The following is a 22,417-nucleotide window of genomic DNA, read 5'->3' on the forward strand; positions in this document are numbered from 1 at the left end:
GAAAACAGTGTAACCAAAAAACCTGAATTTTCAGAAGCTTACAGATGGCTTTGCATGAAGAATAGCTGGTATCAGAATTTATATCTGAAATCAAACAACGGATTACATTGCTAGAAATTTTTCATTAAATTCTTTGATACCATTTCGAATGTTTTCATTTTACTGTTGTGTTCAAAGCACATTTCTTCACTAGAGTCTTAACTCAGATCATCAGTCACATAAAACATCATGTATTTGTTTCTGTTGTTTAGAAACTTAAGACACCAATCTTGTAGCTGGGTCAACCAAAGCTTTTCCAATGGTATCTTGCTGATGATATCACCTATTGGGAAAAAAAATTGTCCTTAACAGACATGGTGTGATTATATTTGGTCCTGATATTAGACAGCTTGAAGATCCTAAAGATGAAAAGTAGATATTCCATATACACTACCTATCAATGAACTTTTTTTTTTTCCAGCAGGGTTAGAATTATTTACAAACAGTAGATACTCCAAAACATGGTCTCAAAACAGGACAGCAGTGTCATACATTTATATGCTTTTTATCACTCCAAAAATAAGCAAACTGCTTTTAAGTTAGTACTACCTCTGAATTATCATGACAAGGCAAAATATCATTATCCCAGTTATAGAGAACTTACTGAATCCTTGGACATCATGTCATACAACGTGCTATTTAATTTTCACATCACCTCTTTTCCTTTTCTAATTTAGGTTATAGAGAATAGGGCATAATGAAATGCAAGTACCAAAATGCAAACCAGTTCAGCAGTCAATAGGCGTTTCTTTACAAAGACGTATAGCAAAAACTGCGAGAGAGAAAAGCAGACAGTACCATGCTGTTTGTAGATAGGAGGTTTCCTATAGATGTTATCTTTTACGCCAGTGTCTGAGAAAGAGGAAAGAGAAAGGAAAGAACAAAAGAGTAAGCAAGCAGTTTAGACCATGTTGCTCCTGTGTCCTCTTAACAACACTAAAACGCAAACTCAAGCAAAGACCACTCATTCTTTCACTGGTTTGTTACTCACTGGTAATTGTAAGAGAATACAGCATTGTCCATCATCAATATATATTTAAAACAGGGGCTGTGCCTACCTAGACAGCATAATCTACCCTTTAAGTCCCTCAGAATGCTTTATGACACCTCAAGCAGTACCCATTTGCTGGTATGCAGATGGCCACATCTGGGCTACTAATTTATACTTCACAGTCAACACAGAGAAACTGGCTACGCTTCTCATTATTTAAGACGAAATCTGTACCATTGTAGGAAAGTGCTCTGTAATAGTCACACTTGTAAAGGGATTATTTCTCCATTAATTATCAGAGAATGCACACGTTCAGATGTAGATGTTTATACTAGAAATGCCTAACGTTCTCACATGAAGCTGTATAGTTTGTCTACATCTTGAGCTGTAGAGCTGACCTGGCCTTCCAGGTATTTTTGGTAAGTCTTCAAGGTCACAGTCCAGGATTCCCATAGCATGCTGTATGGATGTCAAAATGACTTAGGCCTACTGACCTGGGCAGATACAATCCCTAATTATGCTGTGTTCATAGAAAAGTCAGTCCCAGAAGCTAAACATAAATAAACTATTCCACTAAGCAGGTGGATAGGCTTAACACTGAAAAAGCTAAACAGGCTGGACATAAATTTCATGTGCTTGTAAACTGAATGTGAACTTGAAAACGGTACAGTGTGTATGCAAGGACACAGCTATTGCGGGCTTCGTGGTGGCCCAAAGCTTTTCATCTGTCTTAAAGTATACATTAATATGACTCTTTAATTCAGAGTAGACAGATGAGGGAAGAACAAAAATAAAAACAAAAAACCATTCAGACTTCCATCCTCCACAACATTCAACAGACTATGCAGCTGTGGCTCTAAAAGCAGCTGTATCCCTTTAGGTTTAATTAAATTTGTCATTTTGTGCCTCCCCTAATACAAACCTTTCTATACATAAGCACACAGCACTGTAACTACTTTATTTCTGAGACCAAGTTTAACAGATAACGGATTCTCACTCATCAGAAGTTTTCTTCTGTTGCAGTTCTAAGTTCACAAATCAATGCAAAAATAAAAATACAATTAGAAGAGAATAAATAGGTGCCAGCCATTGAAGATCAAAAGCGAAGCAGTGAATGCCTACCTGGAATATGGAAATGCCTAGGAGCCTGCTGATAGACAGAAGGTGAAGATTTGCTGTCTGAGTACATGGATAAACTTGGAGTGCTCCGACCACTTTCACTGCCTCCAAGGGGAAGAGCAAAGAAAGCAGGTAAAAGAAAAAAATGGAAAGCAAAGTAGAGTATTTCAAGCATAAAAGCTTGTTCAGAATGACTTGTTAATCCAACTTTTTAAGATAAATGGTTTATGTAAAACCCATTATTTTTCAGCACAGTGTATTGGCTCAATCTCCAAACAGAACGATGAATTTTAGTTTTCAGCTATCTATCTCATCAATAACAAATGCTTAATAGATAATATCAGATTAAACTGCAGTCTGGCATCCCACTGCAGTCTTGCATCCCCACTTCTCTTTTAAAAATACTGTAATGCAGAAAATAAAAGGATAAAAACATCCATAATCTCATAATATGTTCTGCATAGCCTTACGTGAATAATCTATCATCAGTTGAGTTTTTGAGAAGTTTAACGGTATGGCTTATAGCCTGCCCTTGAAACCATTAATGAAATCATTTGGTAGTGTTTAAATTGCCTAAAGCAAGACTAGACTGAAAAACAGATGTTATAGTTAAGCCAAATATTCCTGCATATATCAATGACAAAAGCTGCTGTTGAAATCTGGTATTCTTTTAATTAAACTGTCCCCACAGGTAACATGCCACAGTATTTTATATTTATGCAAACAGGGTTGGATTATCAAGTCATGAATCTATAATGCCATAGCCACTCGACAAAATCTTAAGGTATGCACAGTATTGAGCTATATTAATTTTTCCTCTCATTTTGTCAAATACTCATCAGGTACTATTTATTTCCTCTCCGTTTATTTCTCCAAAGCAAACTCTATGGCATTATAGTGCTGCCTGGCAAACAAAAAAGTAAAGCTCTACTTTTTTGGGACTTGTAAAATCCAATTAATTTATAGCACTGTTAAGCAACTGGAAGCCAAACATGACATTTACTCTAACATAAAACGGTTGGTTATTTGCTGTTACTGTTTTAGTGTGGATGGAGCACAAACTTAATGGATATTAATGATGAAATTATAGCAAGTTCTTTTGGGGAAAGACAGCAGAACCGCTCAGAGCTTGGGATCTATCACTGAACTCTGACCTGAGTGAAGGGAAGCTTTATTACCATAAAACTACTGGATTACCATAGCAATCTAGGCCATGACCAAGGGGAAGTATCTGCTAAAAACTTGTGATGCCTCTGTTGACAACCAGTATGGCCATAGGTCTGTCACTCCAAACACACCCGAGTCAACTGTGTGTTGCCACCAAGTGACAGCGGGGACAGAAGCAGCCCAAACGAGACCAGAAGGATGTGTTATTTATCTCATGACACTTAACTAATCTGCTTTAAATGTTGAGTCTGTTATTTCCACATTTGGTACAAAATTAAAACTGCAAAACTATTCAGCTGTTGCCACTGTGTACTCAATAACAATGACTTCCAGTTGAAAAAATATAATCAGAGTAGTTTAGAAACTGAAATTACAACTGCACATGATTTTAGACTACCACCCTCCCAAAAAGAATTACAGAATTACTGGAAATCTGGAGCACCACCAGCTTGCAGTCAAGTTGTCCTCGGACAAGGAACCAGACAGTTATTCAGTTTGTTCATTCCCGTTTTGCTCTTGGAAGGAAACCATTGGTGGCAGGTTCTCACCGTGTATTTATTATTTCCCTTTTTCTTTCCTGCTTGCTCCTCAGTCGCTAGGCCCCAACCTTACTGAATGACGGGAAACCTCAATTTCACTCTAGGTTTGACAGGAAGGAACAGCGCTAGTTACTTAAGTAAGGTCCCTTACAAGTCCAATAATTTTAAAAATCTTGTAATGACGCTCATCTCAAAGTGATACTTCTGTTGGAAAGTTTTAATTAAAAAAAAAGAAAGTTTTCAATTGATTTTCACAGTGTAATTATTCTTCTTTTAATAGAAGAATATTACCATATTATTAAAAATCTTTATTCATATATGACCTGCATAAATAATCACTTTATCACTCCAAGATGAAAGTATTGTACACACACAAAAAAGTCATTCTTTAGAGCTGGGTTGTCAGTAGCATATTCAGGGAATCACGAGAATGCATCGATTAGGAGGAGTAAACTTGCAAGAAAACAGGATGCAAGCACAAAAAACAGAGGGCAGCAAATCTGCAAACTGCTCTACGTGAGGATCACCTACACGGAGCAGTTTGCGGAGCCATCGCATAAAACTCGCTCAAAAGGGAAGAATAAAGGATGGAAAGAGGGAACAAAGTTCTTCTTGAAGCCCACTCTTACAAGCTGATGCATATTTAAATTATATTTAAAATTCTGCCACTTATTTGTTCTAAAACAAGCGAGTAGCTGTATTTCACATTTTGCATACAAAGTATTTAATAGTAAAGGCCCATGTAGAAAGTCCACGTGTAGAAAGTCTAGACAGTCACCTACCCTATCATAAAAATCTCTAAAATGAGACCTCTCCACAAATTTGTCTTTTTCAAGGTTTGCCTGGCAGACACTGAGGAAGAGCTTCAAATAAGATCTTCAAATAAGATCTCAGAGAAAATAAAATGACTGGAGAGAACAACTTTTCAAAGTTCTGGTTTGGTCTTCCGCCACAGGCAGCTGCAGGCTGTGATCTGATCTGCTAGTCAGTGTAGGGCAGAAAACCAGAATCATGAACTCTTCCCGGGATTTTGTTTTGTTTAATTTGGACAGAATCTGGAAAGGTTTACTTTGAACTTAAGCATCAGCCACAGAAACCCTCTTGTGCCTCTTGGCTCTTGACAGGACAGGCTGCCCTTTTACCCTTGTGTGCCTGCAGCAACCTGACCAGATCTCCAAGGCATTCCCATTTCACGCTGCTCAGGGCACTGCCGTGGAAAAGTATAACGCTGTGTATACCTCCCTCCTCATCAGCTTTTGTCTTATCTGGGAAGATGGGAAATTTGATAACATATTTGCAAATGCATTAACTAGCTAGAAGGTTGCTGTAAGAGTTGTGGAAGTCCCCTGACTGCGGATTGAACAACAGACAGATACCAGCCGCCTAAAAAGGGAGATGCCAGAGGTTATTCTCCAAACTGGGTTGTTTAGGATCTCTGTGTGCACATGCTGCGTTAAGCTAGACACAGATACCTGAAGTCTGATAATTTATTTTTTTCAAGCTTTCAACACCAAATAAATGGACTTGAGAAGCTTTGTTCATACACCAGAACAGCAAGGCACTTTCCACCAAGTTTTAAGTAAGGGTTTTTTTCAGCAGGACTTCGTGCTGACTTTCTGCTCACCGACTCCATCACTTCAACCGGAACAGCTACCTCAAGGCTAAAACACTCTGACTATTACACCCTGTCATTTTGGAGGGCGCGGACTGTGATGCTTTCTTGATGTAAGGCTGTCACAGAATTTAGTTATTTCTTCATTTTGAAGGCAAAAATCTTTAAAAAGACACAACCTCATGACAAGGAATAGGTGAACCTATTACTCTTCATGAGAGCTAGACTAAAGTGTACAGAAGAAAAAGCAGAAGCTCAGTAACCGTATTCTTGTAAAAAACCCGACGAACTACGTCGTTCTCAGGAACAGAACGACGCAAACTCAGTGAAATCAACAGGGAGATTCTGACTGCTTTCATTTCATTAGGGTACTGACATTTCTCTCTCCTGGAAGTTTAAAGAAAGATTTTGTACGATGATTGCAGCGAGCTGGTTTTACAACGATTAGTTCTAGCATTATTAACCAGTGTATTATTTTTGGATTTATTCATTCTTTTAAAATGAGCATGATTTCACTTTTTAAAAACAGAAGTGGCAACATTAACCTTGGTCTGGATACAAAGCAACTATTCTTGTGATTCCACTCTTCCCACACTGACCACTTGGAAGACAAAAAAAAAAAAAGCACATCAACGCCCTCAAAAGGCTTATGAAGATAAAGAGAGAATACCGCCTTGAGCTCAGAGCAATGAATTCGGAGAGCAGAAAGCAGAGAGCAGAAATCCTATTCCTTTTGGACATTGACTCAGGGTAAAGCAATGGATAATCTGTATAAGCTCTGCAGGGCTCAGTCTCACCTACATGGAAAAATCATAAACCTACTCACCCACCTCACAGGAGCGCTGTGAGGCACTGTAAGTTACTGCTTGCAAAATGTTTTTAAGCTCACGGATAAAAAGTGCTGCAGAAATGCAAAATATTATAATTTTGATCACTCTGCTAATAACTGTTCGGGCACTCGCAGCCACCACCTGAGGACCTATTCTTCCAGGCAATAGCAATAACTAATCGCTGCTGCTCTGAGCAACAGCAGGTAGCACTGCACGGAAGCCGATTTTAGCAAGAGCGCTGCTAGGCAACTGCAGACGGGCTCTCGGGTAAGAAAGAGCGCTTCATACCGGGAAATCACGCACCGCAGCACACGCAGAAGGTTCTCTCACTCAGGACAGCAGCTCGGATAACATCGTTTAAATTAATTTAGAGCACACATACAAAACCCGTTCAAGCAGTGCCTCAGGGAATACTAGGATGCGTGTCAGCCTTCCCAAAAAATGTGTGCGCGCGTGAGAGTTTGTGGGTGTGGGAAGAATCTTTGCAGGTTAAGTTTTAAAAGGGCAACGACGGGCTTAATCTCATCAGCTTTTCCTCCAAAATTTTCTCTTGGGGGGTCACATTTGGAAGACTTACGCTTCATTCTGTTCTATTTATACCAGTGAAATTCAGCTGCCTTTGAAGAGAATTCATTTCTGGATACATTAGGGCCTAATCAAGATGCGCTAGCTGTTTTTCCAAAGGCAACGAGCATCTGCTATTCATTTGAGTTTGTATGTCAGACCTGTTCATAAGCCTGGTTCCTGCAGAGGGTCATTTCCTTTCCTGTAAAGGTTATGATGGCAAGAAGAACAGTTTTGCTTTATTAATTCAGATAGGACATGAGAGACCGGGAATGGTCACGGGAAATGTTTGCCGCTCCCGTCTCCTGCCCAGTCTGGCTGTTACTAGAGAGGACAAGCTCCGGGGACGACAAGGTGGTCATTGAATGTCTTCGCTTTCTGATACCTGAGTAACTGGCCAAACAATAACAGATTTTGCCTCAAAGCTTCTTGGTATTCCCCTGTTACAGTCTCCTGTTTGCAAAATGTAGGTCATTAACAGTTAATATCCACTGCTAAGCATTGTAATGGCGATAAGACTCAACATAGCTATGTGTTTTATGATATACAGCACAGATATTTTGCTAATCATTGCTGCCACATTGATTTAACTGGCTTACCTGGCATAATTTCTGTTAATACTACAAATAACAAAAAGAATCTCTAAATGTAGGTTAGAAGGTTAGGTAATTGATTATCCAATGTTGGAGCCAATGTATAAGCCTTGTTATAACGTTTATTTAGCTTCACCAAAACAGGGAAAAGGTGAACGCTCTGTAGTAGAATGAACAGAATTTTAAATTACTTCCATTCCTCATTTTCATTACAAAATAGAATTCCTTCCCTCCACCCCTTTGAAAAACACTTAATGCTCACTGAAAAAAAACAAAAGTAAGACAACCCATACCCACTCATTTCTTAAAACTTACACAGTACATCAAGAAAGCACTTGCACAAAATTAAGACAAATTTTATCCAAGTGGAAGCCATGCTTGCGCAAACATAAAAGTGAAACACATCTGAATAAATCTACAGTTATCACAGCACGGTTTTGCATTCCTGAACCTTACCTTTGAAGAAAGGGATGTAATGATGTCTGAATGTAGATGTAGGGCTTGGGTGTTGGGGCAAGGAGATGCAGCTACTGGTACCAAGAGTCTGGGTACCAGCTGGGGGCAACAGAGAGTAAGTGAAAATAGACTATTTAGTTCACTTACTGAAAGCCACAAATTACCATGCCATTCTCTTTTTCAGGAACATTTTCCTCCTGATGCTTCGAAAACATATAGTTTATAGATAAGATTTCATCTTTCTCCGGTTATATCTAAAATCATCACAGTGGCCGTATTATGTGGTTGGCCAAGGGATACAGACACAGACAGAAAGAGAGTATCATAAAGTGCTGATAAGGTAATGCATCAGAAAATATTCCAGAAAAGGCACCACAAAGAGCATAGCTGCACTCAGGGGAAAATTTGCATATTCAAAAGCTGCAAGAATGAATGACATATGCTTATAATGGATCTAATGAAATGAAATGGGCAGGGCCTTTTTTTTTTTTGATGAGAACCGTGCTACAAGTGGGTCCAGTTCTCACTGTCATTGGTGCATACTGGAGGGATTTAGTCCACAGTGCACCAAGGTACTCAAGTGCATGGCTAACTGTAAGCATTTGAAGGAACGTCCTGAAGTTATTTGAGCTCTGAAAGTTAGAGGTGTGGTTAAGTACTATGAAAACTTTCTCAAAAGTTATTCGTTTTCCTGGTTGCAATAACATCCTGATAATGCATATTTTGGAGGACTAACATTATAGAAATGTCAATTACAATGCCTAGCCTCTAAATTTTCCATAAATTTGTAAAGCATTAGAATTAATCTGGAATTTCTTTCCTTTTTTCTCCTTGCTTTAATAGTGTGCAGCTAAGCTTCAGCACGACACAAGTGCCAGACCTTCAGCAGAGGCTAATCATCCCTCTCTTCAATACATCTTTGATACTCACTCTCATTTCCAGCTCATCAAAGACTTTATATAATACAAATACTCATTTCCTGTAAAAACTGTCTCTGTTACCCGTATAATTTGGAAAGATAAATAACTCTCAGTTTTCCAAACTCATTTATAATTCTCACGTATCCCTAATGAAATTAAAAGACACTGAGAAAATAATAGAAATTTTCTGTGTTTTCAGCCCAGATGATGGGGTAGAGAGAAAAACTGGAATGAATTTTGAGCAATGCAGTTGGTTATTTCTAAGGGCCAAATTCTTCATAAAGCCCAAATATGAAGGGGCACCCAGGCCAAGATCAAAAGGGGACGACTTCTCCTCTCTGTGCAACTAGAATACCAACACAGCCACTACTACAACCCAAAGCTGTAGTAAACATTGCTGTAAGCGTCTCAGCTAAAGGACTTTGGCCTTCAAAAACCAGCCAGTGAGTAGATTCACTAGCCATTCCTCCAGCTCTTGCACTATGGTGAAGAAAGCCACCACGGACCATCATCCTGCAGAACAACAAGGAATATGAAGTCACCCAAGCACCCTTGTGGCTTTGCGTGCATTCACTGCTACCATGCTGCACGGTGTAAGAGCTGTGGTTTGACTGTGTAGTTTCAGGGAGGGTTGGACGAGGATCACGTCCTTTTTAGCCTATTATATTTTTTTGTTTTCAGATATATTAAATTAAGTTTTCTAGATGCCTGGGTTTTCCTAGATGGTCACACCTGAAGTACTTGTCTCCTTCTTCCCCATGTTACATTAATCATGATGCTGTAATGAACCGCTACTCCACTAAACACTGTCTGTCGGTGTCCTTTCCACTTACAACATAAGAACAAATAGAGGATAACTCTAGAGGATAAGTAAGGCTGCTTCTCAATTACCTGCTCTGCTGTAATGCTGAGGAGAATGGGACGTTGGAGTGTAGCGACCATAACCCAGAGAGCCAGCAGAACTAGGACTCGATGTCCTATACTGTTTGAAAGATCTATCATCTTGGTCACCCTGAGAGCAAGGGAGAAAAATGTAAGTCATTATGAAAGAGAAATCACTTTCAAAACAGGCAGAATATGCCTGTTTCGGTGCCTTGTAGAAAGAAGTCGATTCTGTCGTAACACTCCATGCAATCCCAATGAAATGAGGGCCGCTTTCAGCCATAAGCACTTCCACTGTAGTATGATTCAAGGAGTTCTGGAATTGCCAAATATGAGAAAATGGTCATGTTAATTGGAAAGTCAATGCATAAATGAATTTAAAATGACAATATTATTTGAACACAACGTGTCAGTGTAAAAATGTTTCAGCATCATGCAATTCCCCCACTCTCTTCCACCTCTACAACATTTTAACAAAAGTGGGTGGGAGATGAGGTCAGGTAGCATGATTGTGCTATTGTCACTTTGTATTTGTGTGAACGACTACATATTACAGTACAACGATCACAGACAACACAAAGCCAGCACTCATTTGCTTGATTACATCACAGAATCTACTGTGCCTGCTGTATACATTGCTTAGCATACCATACTACAAGTAAAATGTGATTATTATTAATGAAGTAACTGACACACACTGATATCTAGCATTAAAATTAATACTACAGCATTGTGCAAAGCAAGTCATGGTATCTACTTCCACTAAAAATTTGACTTCAACTACTTAAAACTACATACATCCATTAAAAACCCTTCACTCTCTATTGCTAGTTAAATTATAATTAACATAGTGTCTTATTAACAGAAAAACCATTAATGAATGAATTAGCTGTGGGAATAACTTTATGGAGACTAGGTACAAAACCAAACTCAATCAACTTGTTTCTTTTCAGATAATTCAGAAATGGCTCCAAATCAGAACAACTCATTGCAGCCCAAAGACGCTCCCTAACAGAAAGTCGTTCTCCAAAGAATGCTCCCCCGACTCTTCTGGTAGGAGGGAGTGAGGAACATGCTATCCCAGAGCAGGTATTAGGAGCTTGTCATGACTCCTAGGACATCCTTAGGCATCTGTGTGACTCCCATTGGATCGTTCATCATTCGTACACACGGGAGATCCTACACAGCTACATCATCATCTTCCAGCTTCCTATCTAGGCAACTTAATCATATCCATCCATTCATCTTTAGATTCTTCCTGCCTGCAATTTCCCACTGCTGCTCTGGCATTATCCTTGAACTTAGCGAGATGTACAACGTTCTCCCATCCCAGTCATCAGATCCTTTCCTCTGGCTCATGTGTGCTCTGTCCCCTTCATGTTATCCCGGACTCACTTAACTACGTTAAAAAAATTGGAAAGATAGTTTTGTATAGTGGTAAGTAGCGTTATTGTTTAAATATCCGTTTCAGAAATCAAACGTTGTCCCAAAAAGGGAGAACAACTGAGGTCTTCCTGAGCATGTAGCATTCTGTAGGCATTCTGCCACCAACTCCTCCAAGCCCTGTCTGAGATATTTCTGTCCTTAAGCAGTCACGTTGTTTAACATCTATTCTAACCCCTGTAAAAAGTTACAGGCAGTATAGCAATGCCTCTGGAAAGTCTTGTAATGTTATTTAAACACCCTAAGAGAATCAGCTCATATAAGCGATCTATAAAGTGTCCAGTTGTACGATACAGTGAAATTTTCTTCTAATAAAATCCCTGCAACAAAGCTGTTGACACAAATTTGCAGATGTTGATGCTTAAGAACCAGATCATAGACTCTTAGAGAAAGGCAGGAAACAGGGAAAAGCTGGATAACCTGGGAGAATTCATATGCTGTGAATCACAGCTGCATCAAGCTCTGCACCAGTGTCACTTCTGGAATTTAATAGTAGATGGTTAGCTAACAGACAGCTAATTTAAAGGAAAGTATTATACTTCTGAAACACCAAGACTTCACACTGATAATTTCAGATCATACTTTTTGTCTCTATAAGGAGCAGTCAATCAAGTTCATGAAATCCAGTATTAAATACAGCATACTTTCAGTTTTAAAGTATCAAATAAATCATATTTCTATTGGTTAACTTATCTTTTTTTGCTCAGTGCTGACAGTGCCAATTGGTGATTTATGATCTCCCCTTAATGGAAATTCCCAATTTGTTTTTAGACCGAATTCCCCACTATTACCCCAATTTCTTAATACCTTTTTACTAACATAAAACTGGGGCAATGAGTCAGGCCCTAATTTTCAGGCCCTCTAATTTTCAGCTGAGTTCATATCTAGGAAGGTATGTGAAATTCTTTCACTGCTTCTAAAGTGATACTGTTCAAAGCTGAATTGACTGTTTTTGACCATTTATGTCCATTAAAATACAAAAATCTAGAAGTTTAGATATGTGCAAATGATTTAACAGTATGTGTGTACAAATAGTACAAATACATTACAAATAACTTAGTAACTATTTGTGAAATAAAAATAGAAAATAAAAAAAGGCAGAGAAAGCTATGCCAAGCACCAAAGTTTACTCATGCTGAGATCTTTACATGTAAAAATAAATGATGTTTCCCAGTGTAGTTTATTTAGTAGAGCTTGAAGAAGTGATCACAATACAACCTTTATTTCAGGAAGCAGAAACACGGATGACTATGGCGACAGATGCATACAGATGACAGTCCGGAAGCAGAGCCCGTATTCAACACAAGTAACATGACTCAGAACAGAAATGGCAAAACCCCATGCACTGCAGCTGCAAGAGGCAAGCCACACGTTTCAGACTCCGCTGGTTATCACTATGACCGGGGTTAACGCATCACGAAATGGGTCAGAACAGGAGAACACAGGCATTGGGGATTACCTCAGTAAGTGCTGGAGAGAGCAACTGAGGTGACTGCAAACAGCAATACACAAAGTCACAAATTAGTGGTTAAAATTCATGCATGATGTTACTTGTGAGAACAACTGCTCTTAAAATATCAACATCCAAGTATAACCCGATACCGGTAAGAACAATACCTATCAATTAAGCTAGGGGTATTTTTCTTTGTCTTTGCTTTTTAAAGAAGATGATAAGGAGCAAGTTTTAAGTCCTTTCATATACAGCTTTTGCTGATTTTATTGCTATGAAGCCCTGTGATCAGGTATGGCAAGCCCCGTACCACACAGAGTGCTGCTACTAGGAAAATTCACATTTAAAACAACTGCCTTAAAGACACAAGCCCTAACTGAATCTGCCTTGACATTTCTCCAAAAACTGGATTAGAATTTCGTTGCTTGGGGCTGGGTATGTTCTAAGGAAAACCAAAATATTCTTACTATTTAATTTTTAATTAAACATCACGCAATTTGACAATTTGCTGTGCACTCCTTTTCCTTTCAAATTTAAATGGTAAGTTTTGTTACTTGAGCATAAATCTGCAGTAGTATCACCACAACCGTTGGAGTTACAGGTGTAGCCAGGATGCTGAAATTTGGAAGAGAGGATATGTCGTTAACCCTGCCAATATCAAGGATATAAATATTTGGAGCTCCACGAAAACGCACGTTGGATTGAGAGTCACAGCCCAGAATCCCTTCTTGGTTTAAGTACCTAGAAACAGGCGACTGACCCCCACTTTATGAAGGTATCACTGAGGCATTGCTGACATGAATGCCTGCCCCAGCAGATCTGCCTGAGCCAGCTTTAAACTAGTGGCATAAACACTGCAGGAAGAGCAGACGTGGTACGAACCTGGATGCGGGCGTTAAAACGTGCTCAAGCGTGAAGGCAGAAAACTGGGTAGTCAATCTGTGTTAAGACAGGTATCTTAAATGATTTCATTATTGTGAACTAAGATATCTAGCTTAAAGATTGCTCAACTATATCTATATGCTACCAACCGTTGCTGCAGAGGGCATACGTTTCTGAGCCTCGCTTGGTTCTTTGGAAGAAACCAAGCAAACAGCTGCCTTCGGGCAAGGCTCTGGGCTGCAGCTCTCAAGCGAGCAAAGGCATCTCTTGCAGACTCATGGGGAAAAGATCTGCTTTATGATGGTGCTCTTTTTTACATTCTATTAAGGAACAGAATTAATGGAACTAATTACGGACAAAATGCCTAAGAGGTTGCAGGACTGGGGCTATTATAAATAGTATGGCTGTTATTTAAAATATTTATTTCTACCCTCTGTTTACACCCATAGAGAACACAGCAGACTTCCATTCTAGGCAGTGTATATCTTACTAACATATCTAAAATAAAATATCTGAGAGGTTTTAATTTGTAAAATGTGTCTGAAATCATAAAAGAAATCAGAAATTGAAGCAAAAGGTTAGGGAAGAAAGGCTTACTTGCATGACAGGAGTTATATCCAAACGTATTTCACATAAAAGAATTAGTATTAAATAAGATTATGTTAAATTAGATTTCATTAGCACAAACTGCATAACACCAGCTCTGCACATGAAAAGGGCAAAATGCAGGCATGACATGAGGATGAACTTTAAAAAGGGACAGTTAAAAGAAATTTGTGCATAGAGAAGTGATACCACTGTTGTTTTACCAAAATAACATAGAACACTTAAAAAAAAAAAAAAAAAAAAGCATGAAAGACATTTGGCTTGGTTTCTGGTTTGTGCTTTATAATCAGCAATGGTTCCTGTTTTGTACCACATGCATGTACAGCTCCTCTCACAGAAAAACATATTTTCATTACATGTCATCTGTTTAAAAAACAATCACAGAAAGCAATTCACTAATTTCCATAAACTAGGAAGTGAAAGATACAATCTCACTTGTTTTTTGAAAGGCTGAAGTGCCTTGTGAATGAATGGATGACATGATTCAATTAAGTGAATTTTTAAAAGAATTTTTTTTTTTAATTATGCACACTTAAGAGTGTTCAGCAGCATGATGAATGATCATAAAATTTCAAATTCACAGTAAAAACGATACCCATGTTTCAGTACCTCCCCATAACTATGCCTGTCATCTGAAGAGTAACTGATATATGGAGAATAGGAGATCATATCTGGGCGGTCAATGTTATAGATGGCTTTATTTTTAGGAAGAGCAGCCAAATCCCTGTAGTCAAGAATTTCATCTCCAAGCTTTGCCTAAGAAAAGGAGGAAAGAAAGCAGTGAGGATAAGAAAGAATATGATCAGAATGCAATCAGAAAAGGACAGATATATGCTGGTAGAAAAGTCAATCATCACATTAATAAACCACTTTTTCTGTTTGTGAGAATTTAAATATCTTATGTTTACTACAGAATCCTAAATATTACTGTTGTTTTCTTTTCATATACTGGTGTTTTCTACTTTGTCACTCACATTTAGCTAATACAAGTAGCCTAGTATCATTGTAGTTCCCTCGGATATTTCCTGCTTACTGTTAGCTGTACAGAGAGACACGTGGGACAAATATTGCAGTCTTTTCAGGCTAAGCGCCCTTTTTTTAAAAGTGGTTTTGGTGTGCAGGGTCCCCTACCACAGGCCACAGTGAATAATCAAAAATGTATCTCCAACATATACTCTCCAGATGCTGAAAAACATCACGCAGGTCTTTAATTTTTTCCATTCAGCTGGGATACCATGGCTTCACCTCCTTTTCTGACTATTTCTAAGTAGCCCTTATTTGCTGGCCACAAAACCAGCAGATGATGGATTTGTACCGGGCTGCATTAGTTCAAAAGATCACAGATGCAATTTAACCCTTTCACGAGAGTCACACAGCCAACAGAGGGAAGAGCGCTCTCCCTTGCCATTGTTTCCCTCCCCATGCTGCTTACTGCCCTTATTCCAAAAGACCAACTCTCAAACCACACATTTTCACGGTTAACATAATAACTTGCACTAAAACTGTATCCAGCATCACTGGGCTTGTAGACATCACGACGAGTTGGCAGGGGAGAAATAGGCAGCATAATTGTCTTATTCCTAGTTCAGGCTTTGCAGTAAGTTCCTTCTTGGCAGCAACACAGTGAATAGAGAATAGTAAATCTCACTGTTCTCTGAGAATGTCAGTATTATCTACTGTAAAACTGTAATGTTCTCCACACGCAAAAAAAAAGAAAGTACCTGGAAGTCAAGCAATATTTGTGCAATGATTGTATTTTTTCATAAGATGAGATAAGTTCAACAGACTTTCCAGGGAAGTGTTCTAATTTAGCTCGAGTCTGACAGTTTTCATTTATCCCTTTTTCTAAAACAGCATATGAATTTGTGCAAAAGTAAGCCAAATTAGCAACACGGGAAGGAGGAAGATTCCTCCTAATCACCAAACTGGGAACAAAGCCGCCATAACCATCACACATTCTCATCTTAACAAAATAATGAAAAAATGCACTTCAATCAAATATCTGATTCTCTAAAAGGACACAGCGATCTAAAAATCTCACCTTCCTTGCAGCTATTTTAGCTAAAGAGCAATGAAATAGCTCCTTAGTGGAAATAGCTCCTTCCCAACATAGGCGCTATGGCAGGCAGCCACAAATGAGAAGCCAGTTGCCCCCTCTGATGCAGGGACAGGTCATTCAAAGATCAGGAGAGTCTGTCTGTCGGGTCAAAGGAAGACTTTGGACAGTGTTGTAGCCTACAAGGAAGGCCAAGGAGACTGTGACCATTTTTTAAGGTATCTAAGGTTGTGGAGATTATTCTAGTGAACCCAGAGAAGTTCAGAGTTAAACTTCTATATGTAAGTGTGAATTATAGTCTTTTTAGCCCCTAGCTCTCCAAGTAGAAGAGCAACATGGACTCCTCCAACTACAAACTTCGGAACTGTCAGTGGCAAAAGTTGTCAACTTACACAATTCCTTTCGGTTTAAACATCCAAATATAGGCAAAACTGGATGAAAAAAACACCTTGATTAGAGATATTGTGGATTTCTAAAAACTCAATTTCAGCCTACGTTATTTTTTATTTGTTTTACCTACTTTCAAATAGATGAGTGGTATTTAAAGACTCTAGAGAAGACTCCAACTACAGCAAAGAAGCTTAAAGCCATCTCTTCCATAATCCAGTGTTTTGGACTCTGTTAATTTAAAATCATGCTCTAAATTTAGAGTACCCGTTTCATTTGGAATATGTAATGTTACAATTGCAAATATGATCCAGTATAACAGTATAATGGGATTTCTATTCTTAGTATGAGAATCTACAACACAGTCAAGCAACCTAAACTTTCCAGTTACATACATCTCTGTAGAGAGCTCCTAGTTCTCTCTTGGTAAAATTTGGCTAAGTACAAAAAGGTCTTTTATTTAAGCCCCATTTAATAGCATAATGTAGAAACTGACTATTTTTTAAGTGGCATGTAGGGCCTCTGAGGGGAAATCTGCACTGGAGTAAATTCCAGGCTGGATACAATTCAGCCAGAACTGAAGCTAATGAAAATATGCCCATTAACTTCAAAAGGGCATTGGCTTGAGGCCTCTTTCAGTGCCGGAAGCCACCGAAGTCTGATATCAGCAGAAGGAGAAAAAGAGAGGTATGACTTTAGAAAGTGGACTGTGAGAACCATACTCAGGTTTAGTTAAAATATACTTTCTTCAGCTTTCCCTAGCTGAGCACTAGAGCACAACTCAGGAACATGCCTCCTGTGAGACCACCACGCCGTTCACAACACTTACATTGCTCTGATTTGACACCTTTGACAGTACGAGTACCACAGATTCACGGTTCCTGCGCTTTAGCTGTTTTCTCTACATTCTGTTTTGTCCAATATGACACTTTACAGAGCTCCCCAGCTGTTAGGGTACAGTTTCACTACTGGTTTACATAATCCAAATCCATGCTACCGCTGAAATGGCTGTCCTACGTGTGCCTTCCTTCTCTGCTGTTCCCACCTCTAGTATTACATTAACATTAAAGGCAGGTAGATAGCTGGATCTTTTTTGCCTCTCTGGCTGGTTGGAGGTTTCTTCTTGGGTTATTTTCTAGCTGAATCTGGCCTCAAATCTGACTGATCACGCTCCTGTGCACCCAGTAGTACTAGCACCTAAGGAGAGGCAAGAACACATGCCTGGGAGGGCAGGACCTTCCTTTCAGTGACAGCATGAATTTAGATTTGGCTAAACCAATCGTGAAAGCACACCTGAGCTGAATCTGGAACATGTCTGTATGTCTAGCACTCCTGTAGTAGAAGACAGATGCAAAGGACAGCCGAAGAATTATTTTCATAATGCAAAAGTCCAATAACAAGTTTTTAATTCTCTTTCCTTTCCCTTTCCTGAAAGTTGAAACGGGATTTAATCAATCTCACGGCTTACTGACAATTAAGCAGTCACAGAAGAGACCGATATAGCAAGAACTCACACGCCTCTGGGGAATCTTTTTTCCTAATTGACTCGTATTGACTAGAGAACTTTATTCTTTCACAGTCCCAGCTGCCTCTAAAGAAGTATATTACAATAAGAAACACTAGAATTGTGTGCTGATTTAACGATATCCTTTGAAAAACCAGAAAAAGAAAATGGAGGTTTGTCCTTGACTGTAAACAGCCCGTGAAGCATATTTAAAGAAGTAATCACAAACGTCAAGAATCACAGTACCATTAGATAAATGCCATATACATCTTAGAAGAATGCTCATGCTTTTAAAACCAATAAAGTGGCACACGGCTGGAGAAATAGAGACCATCTTGCCAAAGGAAATGCTTACATGATAATAGTCTGTTAGCACAATGAATTGTTTTCATAGTGGTTGTGGCAATGACCTTTTTTTACTGGGCACATGCCACTGCCACCCACCAGCAGGGACCTCGACTGGAAGGAGCACCTAGAAATACTGATGAGCATTTGTTTAAGCGGTAGTTCCTACAGTTCTAGCTCAATCTTATGCAGAAAAAGGGTATACTGAGTTTAAAAGAAATAGTATTTGAAGAAAGAAGACAAATTTGACTTGAAGGCACTGTTCTGCTTGTCTCAGTGTAGTAAATAAAAACCCTTAATCTTAGTATAACAACCCCTCTGACAGTCAATTGCAGCTCCAGCAATTTTCTCTGCATACAGTACGCTGATGAGAACGACTTGCCTTCCTGAGGGATGCTGGATAGGACAAAGAGAATAGTCACGGCAATACGGAAGCGCTCAAAGAGATGTTTGTATGGAGCGTGCCATAACTGTGGATATATGTATTTTGTATTCAGGTTGTGGCCTTAAGAATTTACCTGCGAACATTATATCTACAGTGCGTACTCTGAGATACACCTGGTATTGAAAAGATATTGAACGTAAGTTTTCAGTTATTTCAAAGTCTCTCTCAGAGCTTTCCAGGGCTAGCGTTTCTTAGATGAGAAACAAGGGTCCTCTGAGGTTAGGGTCTGAAATTTGTCAAGGCTTGAATCCAGTCATCACAGACACGAGTGTTTTCATAAGCAATCAAATGCAGACTCAGGGGCTAGGTTTAGACAAGGACTGTTCAAATCTAAGCTTGTAATCTACTTGTGGGCTGCACGGTTTACTTAAACTTTTCTTTTTAGAAAGCACTGTAGTATTTTGCATGCCTATACCAGCTACAGTGCTAAGTGCTAAAAATTGACCACAAAAAATAAGGAGAAACTGCCAATATCCTATTATGTTAAATACAGCATTCAAACATTTAAAATGTGAGAATGTCAATTCCATTTTAGAGGAATCATCAACTACAATGGTTGGGAGATGTTAAGTTTCCATATAACGTGCCAAACTGGAGAAGGAAGTATGAGTTTTTTCCCCATCTCACAGACCGAATTTCACAGTGGAATACTTACATAGATCACACGGCTTGGGGAACCCGATGTACTTGAAGCAGGTACAGAAATAATACTCTCAGAGGAAGTCCGAGTTTCCTAAAGCAAGGGAAGAGAAATAGATAAAGAAGTGAGAAAGAAGAGGAAAAGAGAAGAGAAGAGAAGAGAAGAGAAGAGAAGAGAAGAGAAGAGAAGAGAAGAGAAGAGAAGAGAAGAGAAGAGAAGAGAAGAGAAGAGAAGAGAAGAGAAGAGAAGAGAAGAGAAGAGAAGAGAAGAGAAAGAAATAAATAAAATGTATCTGTTGCATCAAAAATAGTATAGAAGATACTTCATTTAACTTCATGTTTACCACTCAAAAACTGCAATTACAGTGAGCTCAAAACATACAGACATGTCAAAGACTGTAGTCAATAAAATTGACATTTTGATAATGCAAAAATGATTTTATGTGCTACTTTCTTTTCCCATCCCTGCTGAATGAAACGGTCTGAGCTAACGGGACAGCCTTGGGCATTAGTAGTGACAGGTGAAGGTACAGCTGCTCTGAATCTGGGGTCACAAAACGATATGGTGGCATTTTTACTTTCTGGATTTTTACTCTCTAGATAGGATGTCAAATCTATCCATTCTGCTTCTGGGATGTGTCACGGTACTGTGTCACTCACTCATAGCAAGCAGCGTGCAGAACATCCTGAATAAATCATATAGATACCAAACAGGTTAGCTTTTCCCTCTCTCATTGTAAGAGTATTGGATTAATTTTAATACTCAGCTGTTTTTGCTCTTTACGGTGGAAAATATAATTACTTTTAAATAATAAAAAAGTGCTGCAAAACACAATGGTATTAACCATGCATGAACAGACCTGACATTTGTAACTGAAGTTTAAACAAATCTTATGAAGTAATTTACTGTTTCACTAAAGGCAAGCACTTCTCACTGGGAGGTTACGATAGTTCATATTCTCAAAAGGATTCCAGCATTATTAAGCGGTTAGCTCAAGGTAGCACCTTGTCTACTACCCCAGTCTTTACTCGAACTACTTGCTAGCTATTAGAAGCAATAGGTGAATATAGCTTATCTCAGAAGTGTCTGTAGAAGAGGTATTAACATAATCTGAAAAAAGGCCCACATTTCATAGCCTACTGATTGAAGAACTTTAAAATGAATATTTAACATGGGAATTCTTCACCAAACAGAGACAGAATGGTAGCTTTATACTATAATATTTACAAAGACAGTTACTATGTCAATTGTAATTGTTAAATGCTTTCACAGGGAATGGAAAACTTTAATTTAGAAATAGCGAAGAATGGCTGAAAGTAAAAATTCTGTAAATCAGAGAAAAAAAAAATTATTCTTCATCACAGTACTGTACTGGGTTAGCAGAAGGATCAAACGCAGTGATCCCAACAATCCTTTCATCGACCTTCATTAATACAAATAGTCCTATGAACTTCTGTGGGACAAGTATCCAGCCCAACGGAATAGCCCCCAGTTTTCTTTAGCTTTTTTTGCTCCTGCAGTCACTGTCTTATCACAACTTCTTTTCCCCTTCCACTTCAGGTCCAAAGTTTTGGACTGCGCTGCCAGTTACTCCTTCTGCCTTTATCACCTATTTCAATCATGCACAGTTCATTTATCTTTATAGAGAGATATAAAACTTTTGAAAACAATACTGTGCAAAAGGTTGACCAGGAATTTGCTCAGTCAGTACATCCTATTTCCTATTTTACTAGATACGTTGAAAAGTCTGCTACTACCCACTGTAAAGCGGAGGAGTAGCAAAAAAAAAAAAAAAAAAAAAACCCAAAGGAAAATCCCAAAGAAAATAAAAAAATGACCAGGCTCTAGGCTTAGCAAAATTCCCTCAGCTCCATTCTGGTTTTCTTACTCAGGCAAAGCTCGCTGTGACTTTCAGATATAGGCATCTTCCTCTCTGCTTGGGAAGGAGCAGATTCCCAGTGGCTCCGGAGAGATTTGTCATAAATGAGTCAGCCTTTACACAATATCTTACAAGGACGCTGTCTGTGTCTTTGTGGGGAAAAGGCAGTCAGTACGAACCCAGCACAAGAGTGTCCGCTGTCTTTCTTTGAAGGAGGAAAAAAATTAATGCATTTTCAATAAACTACATGGGGTTTTAGCCTTGCAATTTCAGTTACTCAGCCAGAAAAAAAACCTCAGGAAGCCTGAAATGCTGCGTAATATTATTAGACGGATTCAACAGCACTCATTACACCAAAATATTTTGACAATTTAAAATACACTTATGCTTTTTTATACTGAAACACCACTTCTTTGATATGCAGAGCTTGCCATACCGAATATCAGAACAATCCCTTCCCAAACACAAAAAATATAGCCAAAGGTCCTCCAGGGTAAAGCCTAAAACAAGTTTCTTCCAAGGCTGTAATTTAGTCAAAGTGGCACTTGCTAACACACCAGATTTGTAAACACTTTTTATAGCTGCTGCCTGCTGTTCTGACTGGTCCCACGTGACTTGAGTACAACCCCGATAAATCAAACCAAAGCTTCCTCAAACAAGGATACCACTTGGAGCATCAGAAAAGACCAGAACTGAAAAGCCCCATACTCGGCCTCTGCATTAAAATGAGATAGCTGTATCTCAGTCTCGCCACTTCAGAGAGACCAATTCCCCAGCTACAGATTAATTCTTCATTTCCTAGGGGCAGCTGATTCATCTACTACCCTCGTAATTATTACAGTTGCCAGAACTCCCTTCTCTTCCCCTTGCACACAGACAGATGCACAAATCATCCAACTTAAGGATGCACTTAAAGCCAGAGATTAAATTAAGGTGGGGGTGGCTTGCCAACTTTTTAAAAACAAATAATAAAAAAGAAAGTCCAAGGAGAGACTTCAGCAAAAACAAATAAAGTGGGAGTCCTCTGATCTTTTAAGAGCAGAGCCACATAAAAGAAGAGGTCGTGCA

General features: G+C 38.9%; 1 protein-coding gene across 9 annotated transcripts in view; it reads right to left on the reverse strand.

Moving 5' to 3' along the window:
- ABLIM2 (actin binding LIM protein family member 2) overlaps positions 1 to 22,417 on the reverse strand; it is a 145,812-nt gene that overhangs the window by 29,863 nt on the left and 93,532 nt on the right. For 3 of the 9 annotated variants that reach the window (XM_068943437.1, XM_068943435.1, XM_009686205.2), the window contains exons 9-15: positions 19,486 to 19,563; positions 14,703 to 14,849; positions 12,615 to 12,647; positions 9,722 to 9,842; positions 7,911 to 8,009; positions 2,153 to 2,254; positions 838 to 891 (exon numbers count right to left, since the gene is read on the reverse strand). In XM_068943437.1, coding sequence (XP_068799538.1) covers positions 838 to 891; positions 2,153 to 2,254; positions 7,911 to 8,009; positions 9,722 to 9,842; positions 12,615 to 12,647; positions 14,703 to 14,849; positions 19,486 to 19,563 — 634 coding nt within the window. The remainder of the gene's footprint in view (positions 1 to 837; positions 892 to 2,152; positions 2,255 to 7,910; positions 8,010 to 9,721; positions 9,843 to 12,614; positions 12,648 to 14,702; positions 14,850 to 19,485; positions 19,564 to 22,417) is intronic. The other 6 variants (XM_068943442.1, XM_009686213.2, XM_068943438.1 and 3 more) reach the window with 5 other exon arrangements.

Source organism: Struthio camelus, chromosome 4 (genome assembly GCF_040807025.1).
Source record: "Struthio camelus isolate bStrCam1 chromosome 4, bStrCam1.hap1, whole genome shotgun sequence".
NCBI classification, from domain to species: Eukaryota; Metazoa; Chordata; class Aves; order Struthioniformes; family Struthionidae; genus Struthio; species Struthio camelus.